Raw genomic sequence first — 10,486 nt, 5'->3', positions numbered from 1 at the left:
GGCTGCGTACCTTTGGTATCTTATCTGAACTTACTGAGCGATTATATTGGTGATGTTTTGTTTTATTATGAACACCACGATATTGTAGAGCATTTCGCTAAAATTTAAAGACGTTTAAACGAGGCCTTCTCTCTATGATGGCCTACTCAGGACTTAGCCGCAAGGCGGTTACTTCGACGGTAATAAAATGAATGGAAAAGAGAAAAAAGCTGATGAGGATTTATTTTTTTCCGAAAGAAAACCGGAACTATGAATGCCGCAACATCAGCAGGTTTCTTCGGCCAGCTCTGCAACTTTCAGGTTGTATTTTTCGAGAATGCAATGGCCTCTTCGCGAATGTCTTTCCAAAGATCAATGAATGCTGCGTTGTCACCTTCCTCTTGTATCTTCTTCTCCAAACGAGCCAGTAGCTCTGACGTGAAGTACTCTTTCCAGCCGCCCACGTTGGCTGTTCTCACCATGGCATATTTGTTCTTGTCTCCTTCGTACCCGTGAGAGCATGACACCGTGTTCCTCTCGAATATTTCCTTGAATGCCGTGTTATGGGTTTTGCCGAAATCTAATATTATTATCTTGCGCATAAATTCAGGCTTCGACCACTCCAATATTTTTGCCAGAAGCTCGGCGTCTCCCTTCAAGGCTCGGTAGTAGCACTCCCCCAGGAACCGCGCCAAGCTCAGTACCAGCCCTCTGGTGTCCCTCTTGAGGTCCTCGTAAGTGATGAACAGCACGTTCGGTTGGTTTCTCAGGTTGTAGCCCGATGAGACGTGATCGAAGTAGCTTCCGTAGCCCAGGTCGGTCTCCAGAAAGGCGTCCACGAACTCCTCGAAGGTGGCATTCTGAAACTGCCAGACGCTGAGCTCGGTCATCATGTGGTAGAAGGAGACGCAGATATCCCACGGGTTTCGGGCGATGTAAATGTACTTGGCCTCCTTGCTCATGGTCTCCTTGTTCAGAGGAAGATGTGAGTAGAACAGTCTCATTGGGAGACTGGGTTTCCAATCGTCGTGCTTCATGTACTCTAATGCATGAGTGTGACTGGTGAACTCTCCATACGACTCCACCGGTTTCCCTCCCTTTAGGATGAGTTGGACGAGGAAATGTACCCAGTGAGTTCCGCTTTTGGGATACGTGCTCGTTACGACGTCATTCGGCATGGGTCTGAACAGGTGGAGTTCGCGGAAGATGTCCGGATCCAACCAAGCACATCTTGGCACCCCGTCAATCACTCTGTGGAAAGGCCTGCGTGGTGGTTTGCCATCTGGCCGCGTGTGCGTGGAGAATTCATCAGTCTGAAAGAGATGAGTTGCTAGTATTAATGAAAGGAACATCAAAAAGCATGCTTAGGTAATCCAAGAACATTACCTGAAAATTGATACGGAAGCCCACTAAGAGTTATACTCATGTTCTTATGGCTTCTAAATGTTGCCCACTGCTACATTTTCTACATCAGGAGAGCATTCATTAAGCAGACCTTCTTGAGCTAGCTCATTCTCTTACGATGCCTGTCATCGTGGCTACGTAGCTCTTGTGATTGCCGTGCAGTTAAGTATCGAATCCCCTGATTCCTGCATAATACAAGGGTATTTCTTAGCGGCACCAAATTGTTTAAACATTGCCTATGGCAGATAGTACAATTTTAACCATTTATCTGAATTTGCGACGATCTGCCCGGGTTCCTTAACGAGGAAGGACCCCAGGCGACGTACGTGGTGCCCCCGCAGCACCCTCCGTAGCGTGGTGGCGATGAACGATGACTGACCACCGAGAAGCTGCGCTCGTCGGTTTTTATTTTGTGCTGTGACCAATGTTGCCCACACAGCCAGGCAGAACACAGAGCCTGGTGGGGCAACGAGGAATATTCCCAAGTGGGCGTCACCTGCGTGTTATACCCCTTACCGCCAGTTTGTTAGTTAAATACAAGCTAACGTGCAAGCTCAAAGCATAAGGCTCTCCCGCCGTCCCAGCCAAGTCAAGGGTGCCTACTATCCAAGCGAGTAACGGTGCAGTGGCCTCTACGGTCGAGTACTCCGCCTGGGCGCCGCTGTTGACGGACCGGGTGTTGTAACAGCAGGGGCTGCCTGAACCTGCCTGGATCCGTCCGGAGAATGCGCAGTGGCCGGCGGTGAGAGATGCTGGACTTTTCACCGGCCCAACAGGTGCTGCACCACGAGCAACACTTGCCGTGTTCGAGGAGGGCGTTGCTTCGGTGGAAATGACTGGCGTTACCGCTTTCCTCCTTTGAGCTGGACTTCTGAAGCCGCAATTCAGGGTGACAGCCAGGTCCAAGGCCAGGCTTAGTATGGCCGGAGTGTCTGTGCCACGTGGCCCTGTCTGGCATGCGGACGAGCAACGATGCGAAGCTGGCAGGGTGGGCCAAGACGGAAGTTCCTGGCGAAGACTGGAGCCCCCAAATATGGCAAAGGGCCGGGACGGCACCCTCAGGCAGCAGCCAGCTTCTGCTTCAGCTGCTTCAGGAGCGCAGTGTATCGGAGCTCCAGTTGCAAGATGTCCAAAGGTGTTTTGACCATCCGACCCAGCAGGGGTTTACATAGGGCAGAGTCAGTGACATCGTGGGGCGTCGTCTGGTACTGAAACAGTACCCGGGCAACCTGCGTCCGGAAATCCCCAGACTGACTCATCCTGAGCTTGTCCTTGATGGTCTGCACCAAACACTCGGCTGCACCGTTTGAAGCAGGGTATTACGGCGGAGCCATCATTCAGCGGATTCTGTTCGTCATCCAGGACAGGGACTCTTTGCTGGCGAAACCACGACCATTGTAGGATGTGATCATTATCATCATCATCATCAGCCTGGTTACGCCCACTGCAGGGCCAAGGCCTCTCCCATACTTCTTCAACTAACCCGGTCATGTACTAATTGTGGCCATGTTGTCCCTGCAAACTTCTTAATCTCCTCCGGACACCTAACTTTCTGCCACCCTCTGCTACGCTTCCCTTCCCTTCGAATCCATTCCGGAACTGTTAATGACCATCAGTTATCTTCCCTCCTCATTACGTGTCCTGCCCATGCGAATTTCTTTTTCTTGATTTCAACTAAGATATCATTCACTCACGTTTGTTCCCTCAACCAATCTGCTCTTTTCTTATCCTTTAACGTTACACCTATCATTCTTCTTTCCATAGCTCGTTGCGTCGTCCTCAATTTAAGTAGAACCCTTTTCGTAAGTCTCCAGGTTTCTGCCCCGTACGTGAGTACTGGTAAGACGCAGCTGTTATAAACTTTTCTCTTGAGGGATAATGGCAACCTGATGTTCCTGATCTGAGAATGCCTGCCAAACACACCCCAGCCCATTCTTATTCTTCTGGTTATTTCAGTGTCATGATCGGGATCCGCAGTGACTACCTGCCCTAAGTAGATGTATTTCCTTACCACTTCCAGTGCCTCACTACCTATCGTAAACTGCTGTTCTGTTCCGAGACTGTTAAACATTACTTTAGTTTTGTGCATATTACTTTTTAGACCAACCCTTCGGCTTTGCCTCTACAGGTCTGTGAGCATGCATTGCAGTTGGTCCCCTGAGTTACTAAGCAAGGCAACATCATCAGCGAATCGCAAGTTACTAAGGTATTCTCAATTAACTTTTGTCCCTAATTCTTCCCAATCCAGGTCTCTGAATACCTCCTGTAAACATGCTGTGAATAGCATTGGAGAGATCGTATCTCCCTGCCTGACGCCTTTCTTTGTTGGGATTTTGTTGCTTTCTTTATGGAGGACTACAGTGGCTGTGGAGCCGCTATAGATATTTTTCAGTATTTTTGCATACGGCTCGTCCACACCCTGATTCCGTAATGACTCCATGACTGCTGAGGTTTCGACTGAATCAAACGCTTTTTCGTAATCAATGAAAGCTATATATAGAGGTTGGTTATATTCCGCACATTTTTCTATGACCTGAATGATAGTGTTAATATGGTCTATTGTTGAGTAGCCTTTACGGAATCCTGCCTGGCCCTTTGGGCCAGGATATGATGACGTCCGACAAACTCTGGGCGGCGAAGACCTGTCGCAGCGCCGCAATAGTCGCGCCTGCTGAAGAAGTGGTGGCAGGTATGACTTCCGTTCACTTCGAAAACGCATCCACCACCACCAGCAAGTAATGTCCTTTGAAGGGCTCCACAAAATTCACCTGCAGGTGGGACCAGGGTCTCGGTGGCGACGGCGAAGGGATGATTTCCACATGGCGTGAGGACCGCAGATGCTCCGGGCAGATTTGGCAGCTCTGCACCATGTGGGTCAAATGGTAAGCGGTAAACGGTAAGCGCGTTCACTGGAAGAGACCTGAAGATGTCGATATTGTGGCCTACTTCCTGGAGGCATCCTGAAGCACCAGCTGCTGGTTAGCGTCTATAGGTTCGGGCTTCGTGAACTTTGGTCCAACGAACAATGCTGACCTGAGATCTTCAATCCGGGGCAACAAGGTACTTCTCAACGGTAGCGACGGGGTTTATGGTAACCTTCAAATTCCCGCACATTTTGACACTAATGTCTGGCTTGAGGACTGGCAGAATGGGAGCTGTCGACTGAGACGTCTTGGAGGGCACCAGGATGCCCTATCGCTGTAACCGTTGCAGCTTCTGGGTGACCCCGTCTTTCACAGCGAACGGCAATGATTGAGATTTGAAAAAAAGAACGATGCCGGGCTCTCTGAGGTAGATATATGCCAGACGTCGTTCCGGCAACTGTGCCTACCCTAGCTGGAAGAAGGATTTTAACTTGGTCAGGTGACTGGGCGTGTCTTTCCACACATGTAGGCTGGCTTCCTGGTACTCCAGCAGACGAACGCCCAGTGCATGAATCGAGTTTCAGCGCAGCAGCATCGGCGACGACCCCTGTGAAGTAAAGGGGAAGCATTGCATCCCTGTCGCCAAAGCGAACGCTGACGTGGGCTTGCCCATGGACCTGGGTGTAGCTGCGCCGCATCACGCCGGAAACCTCGACAGACACCCGGGAAGGTAGGCTTCAACAGTTTCCGGGCCATGACTGACGCTGGCTCCTGTGTCCAGCTCCATGGAAAGGCGTGCACGCAGACTTCAATCGTCAGCATGTACGGCAGTACAGACGACAGAACAAGGTCTGTGTGCCGCACGTCCAAAATTGGTGGTTCCTTGGCCATGACATGGAACTTGGCCGCAGATGAACTTAAGCTTGCTGCCGCACGTCTCCGCCGCGTACCTTTGCGACGGCTAGCCTGGTCGCCGGCTTTTGTGGAACTTGGACTTGAACCAGGCCGCTGTCCGCTGTTCGTCCGCTACCCTCAGCATGCCCGTGCCAGGTGCTCAGTTTTCGGGCACGTGAAGCATTGTGCTTGAGAGAACGGGCAGTGTGAGGAGGAGTGAGGACCACCGCAGCGACTGGAATTACTGCCCTTTGTCAACAGCTTGTTGAGCGCCGCTTCCCCCAGTGTCCTTAGCGACAGCTTTCATCGCCAGTGTTGCCTTAAAGGCGTCGTCCAGCGAGAGATCGGGGAGCTCCAGTAGTCACATCGGCATGCCGGGGTTATTGATGCCGCGGACAAAACGGTCCCGGAACATTGAGTCTAGCTGGTAACCGAAGACGCAGGCACTCGCTAAGCCTCAACGAACTGCCCAAGAGTCTCTCGTTCCCGGCGGCTCCACTTGTTGAAGCCGAAACGCTCCATTCGTGTGGACTATGCGGGGCTGAAATGCAAGCGCAGTATGGTAAGCACCTCACTCAGCGTCTTAACGTGCGGTGTGGTTGGCTTGAGAAGGTCGAGCAAGAGACTGAAGACGCGGGTGCCGAAGCTGGCAAGGAAATGCCGCACTATTTAGCTTCGGGTGTGTCGTTTGCCCGGAAGAACATGTGGACTTTCTCCTCGTAGACAGGCCCGGCGGACCCATTTCCCTCGAACGGCTCGAGGCTTCCATGTAGAGGCATGGTGGCAGTAACGGGGGGTGGTGTTTCAACGCTCGTGATGGCGTGGGATGATGCGTGGGTACTCGTCACCAGTGTCACGTTCTGCGCAGGTTCGTGAACGAGGGAAAACTCGAGGCACCCTCCATTAGAGAGAGAGAGAGAGAGAGAGAGAGAGAGAGAGAAACCTTATTTGGTTCCTTCAAGGATTTAGCATCTCGAGGTCTCGGTCATCGTCTTGGGCGCCGGCGACTTGGAGCCTCTTCCGGCAAGAGTGGGCCCCTACTCCAGGGCTCCACTGAGCCTAGCTACCTCACTAGCGTGCTGCACTAAGGCCCTTTGGGCCGTGAGCTCGCAGCTGGTAAGCCGACTCTCCCATTGCTCCGCGCTCGGGTTATTGTGTTGGTGGAATGATTGATTTTGTTTACATTCCCATGTGGCATGATATAGTGTGGGTGTGGCCCCGCACCATGGGCAGGTGTCTCTGTATTGTGTTGGGTACATTTTGTTTAGGATGTAAAAATTTGGGAAGGAGTTTGTCTGCAATCTGCGCCCACTCGTTGCTTCCTCCTGCGTTAGAGCTTTGTGAGGTGGGGGATATTTGGCTCTCGTTCCTTTGTATAAGTTTAAGATTTCTGTGTATCCTCCTTCACAAGCGCGTGGGGGATACTCCGGGGCGTGCGACTGCTCTGCTCGGAACATGGTCTCTCGAGCTAGGCTGTCTGCCGTTTCGGTACCCTCTATGCCTGCGTGGGCCAAAATCCAGATTAACTTGTGCGTAACGTTCCTCTTGGCGAAGATGGCTCCGCCAAGAATTCTGAGGGCGGCTTTGCTAATCCTGCCCCTCGTGTAATTTCTGCATGCTTCCTTCGAGTCTGTTAAGATGTTTAGAGGCCTGCCTGTTCTATATCCTTCTGCTGCCGCCAGTGCCACGGCAATTTCTTCGGCCTCCGCTGTGTCGGCTGCCTTTACCGTCGCACATGTGATCAGACTCCCCCCGCCGTCCACCACCACCGCCGTGGCCGTGCGCTTCTCTTCTCGCGGATACGTGGCAGCATCCGTGTATAGCGTGTTGTCTAGTAGCGCAAGTGTCTTTTCCACGTATTCGGCTCACGCCTGCCTTCTGCTCTCATGGAGGTTGGGGTCCATGTTCTTAGGTACTGGCCTAACACGTATTGTTTTTCTTAAGCAGTCGGGCACGTCTGCGTATCTATCTACGTGTCCGCTCTTGTGCCGTCCCAGCCTAGTCAGGAGCGCTCTCCCTGCAGGGGTGCTTTTGAGTCTGGCTTTTTGCGTTTCGAGCAGGGCTTCCGCCAGTTCGCTGAAAGTGTTGCTGATGCCCAGTTGGAGCAGTGTTTCGTTTGACGTGTTTTTTGGCAGATGGAGAGCCGTCTTGTATGCTTCCCTGAGTATCGTGTCCGCCTGTTCCTTCTCTCCTTTGGTCATTGCGTGGTACGGTAGCAAGTAGATGACTCGGCTTACGACCAGGCTGCCGACGAGTTTGAGTGTGTCTTCCTCTTTCATGCCGTATCTTTTTTGGGAGACCCTGTTGATCATCCGGCCCACCTGTTCCGTCACTTTGCTCAGCAGGCTGATGGTGTGGCTACGCTTTCTGCTGCCCTGTAGCCACATGCCCTTGATTCTGATCATATTCTTTTCCAGGATGTTTTGACCGTCAAGCGTTACTTCCAGTGTTGCTTGGGTGGAGTGTCTACCTACTCTCAGTAGTTCGGATTTTTCTGTGGAGCATACCAGTCCCCTCTCTCTGGTGTACTTTTCGACACAGCGCGCAGCCTCTTGTAGCTTCTCTTGTTTTTCTCCCAGTGAACCTTGCGTGACCCAAACCGTGACGTCGTCCGCGTACCTCGCGAGTTGGATGCCCTGGATCTCGCCGAGTCGTTTCGCCAGGCCGATCATCGCTGCAATAAATAGCACGGGTGATATCATGGAGCCTTGGGGTGTGCTTTTACACGGTGTGGAGAAGGTGTCGCTTCTCAACTCCCCCAGCCCTACCGTTGCCGCTCTGTCGGTTAAGAAGTCCTTGACGTCGTCGTGTACTTTCCTTCCGCAGTTGGTGTTGTTGAGGCCCTCCATTATGGCCGCGTGGCTGACGTTGTCGAAGACGCTTTTGATGTCGAGCGCCATAACAACGTTTTCCCCCGCCTTGGGCATTGTGTCGAGTACCTCCTCTTTGAGTTGGAGGAGGACGTCCTGCGTCGATAGGTTGGCCCTGAAGCCATACATGCTGTCAGGGCACCACCTCCCGTTCTCCAGGTGCTGCTGGAGCCTTCTGGTGACTATTCTCTCACCCAGTTTTCCCAGGCACAACGTAAGCGAGATCGGCCTGAGATTCTCGATCTGTAGTTTCTTGCCCGGCTTGGGTATCATGACCACGACGGCGTGTTTCCATTCCGCCGGTACCTTCCCCTCTTGCCAGAGCGTGTTGAGGTATGACGTCAGCTGATCGACTCCCTCGTCGCTTAGGTTTCTCATGAGCGAGTTTCGAATCTTGTCCGCTCCCGCCGCTGTATTCTTGGTGGCCGCTCTCACGGCTTCGGTGATCTCCTCTCTCATGATGGGTCGGTCCATTTTCGGGTTTTCCTCACCGAGATAATCTCCTTTGTAACCTTCGATTTGGTCTTTCCCGTAGCATTTTTCTCGGACATCTTTCAGGAGCTGCTCTTCGGAACCTTCATACTGGTGGACCCGTCTTTGGATCGATTTGCCGCTTTCGGACTTGTTCTTGCTAGGGTCCATTAGGGCCTTGAGGATGCGCCACGTTTTGGCCGTACTTAGGGTCCCGTTCAGCGAGTTGCTAAACTGTTGCCACCCCTGTCTGGCCAGCTGCGTCGCGTACTCCTCCGTCTGCCTAGTGGTGTCTGCTATCTTCTTCTTTAGCTTCTTATTTAGCTTTTGTCTTTTCCATCTCTTGGTGAGCCCGCGTCTAGCCTCCCAGAGCCTGAGGAGCCGCTTGTCTACCTCCGGTGTTTGTTCGGTTCTGTGCACTTCTTGCGTGTACATTTCCTGAATTTGCTTGAGTTATTGGCTCCACTCTTCTACCGAGGTAATGTTACCCTTTAGCTGTTGACAGTGTGCTCTAAAAGCGTCCCAATCCGTCAGCCGAGCCGTACCAATTTTCCTCTTGACATTGTCTGCCACCGTGCTGACTCTTATTATGTGGTGGTCGCTGCCAAGGTTCTCGAGCAGGTTTTCCCACTCTGCCTGCTCGGCCTGCGCCCCTGATAAAGGTTAGGTCGGGAAATGTGTCTGGACTGACGCTGTTTCCCTGTCTAGTCGGCTGGTTTTCCTCGGTTAGCAGCTCGCACCCGGTGTTTTCTGCCGCCGTGCAGATGCCTCGTCCCTTCTTGTCTTCCTTCTTATAGCCCCAGCGCGGGCTTTAAGTGTTAAAGTCTCCCGCTTTGATTAGGGTGTTTTGTCCCGCCAATTTCTTGGCCTCCGCGAAAAGTTTAATAAAGTTTCCTTTTGTCTGTTTAGGTGGACTGTACAAGTTTACTATGTAGGTACTTCTAGCCTTTCTTTTCTTTTTGGGAATCACCTCCGTGATCACGTGTTCTATCTGGGTGTCGTCTATTTCTTTATGCGCTATGGTTACTACTTTGTTACTTATCCCTTTGTAAGGCAAGGTATATTTTTTTCAAGAACTAAGAAAAATGTTGTGTTATCTGACTAAATGAAGCCAACAGAAATAGTTTGCACGAAATTTCAAGCCATAAGAACAAGTAGTTTATTCAGAAAAAGTGGGACAGATCTGTCCCACTGACACTCAGTGAAATTTCAGAAAGTGGGACGTATTTGTCCCATCGCCTCTCAAGGGCTTTCAGTTCACTTTCGACCAGCATGAAAAGGCCCAAAACATGTTGCGCAAAGTGGCACATTGCATTCAGAGCACAAAAAATTGGTGCGAGCTTCTTTCTTGGCACTAGAGCACCAGCGACATCGCCTCCTTTTCGCGACTTTCTGAGGGTGGTGTCCATCTCCCAGAAATCGGACTTCGTCCTGAACTCCTGCCATTTTTTGGCCATTTTTGGTGCCTTTTTTGTTGGCTTTATAAGGCCGATTGTTAGAGCCTTTGAAGGTTTGGCCGTTTATCAGCTGGCGACCGAGGACAAGCCGGAACCACAGGTAGCTCATTTGATTGTCTTCTTTCATTTGGAGGAAAGCATTCACTACTGCTGCATCTAGCAGAAAGTAGAAAATTCGGTACCACGACTTTTTAGATCTTCTGTCTGCCGGATACGCATTTCTCCTCTGGTCAAACCTGTCAACTCCACCCATCCAGGTGTTTTAGTCTGAGATGGCCTTTGGGCATTGGACAGACACGGAAAATCAATAAGGTATCCTGTCTGGGAGTCAGCGCGGCACCAAACCTTATATCCGCGTTTTATTGGCTTCATAGGGAGGTATTGCTTCAACGAAGACCGTCCTTTGAAGCGCACCATGCTCTCATCAATGGATTGATGGCTTGACGGAGTGTATTGCCTTTTGAAGCTGGCATTCAGCGCTTGTATGAGAGGGCGTACTCTCGACAGTCTGTCGTACCCGTCTTCCCCTTTCTTTTTTTCTTTGCTC

At 51.5% G+C, this 10,486-nt stretch overlaps 1 protein-coding gene across 2 annotated transcripts in view; it reads right to left on the bottom strand.

Annotated features, from left to right (window-relative positions):
• Positions 1-263: 263 nt before the first annotated feature.
• Positions 264-10,486, bottom strand: part of LOC135910722 (3-alpha-hydroxysteroid sulfotransferase-like) — a 35,487-nt gene continuing 25,264 nt past the window's right edge. For both annotated transcript variants that reach the window (XM_070533037.1, XM_065442762.1), the window contains exon 2: positions 264-1,292. In XM_070533037.1, the coding sequence (XP_070389138.1) occupies positions 297-1,292 (996 nt within the window). In that variant the 3' untranslated portion in view covers positions 264-296. The remainder of the gene's footprint in view (positions 1,293-10,486) is intronic.

Source organism: Dermacentor albipictus, chromosome 2, assembly GCF_038994185.2.
Source record: "Dermacentor albipictus isolate Rhodes 1998 colony chromosome 2, USDA_Dalb.pri_finalv2, whole genome shotgun sequence".
In the NCBI taxonomy this organism is placed as follows: domain Eukaryota; kingdom Metazoa; phylum Arthropoda; class Arachnida; order Ixodida; family Ixodidae; genus Dermacentor; species Dermacentor albipictus.
The sequence above is the reverse complement of the archived record's forward strand: the minus strand, read 5'-3'. Positions and strand labels throughout refer to the sequence as shown.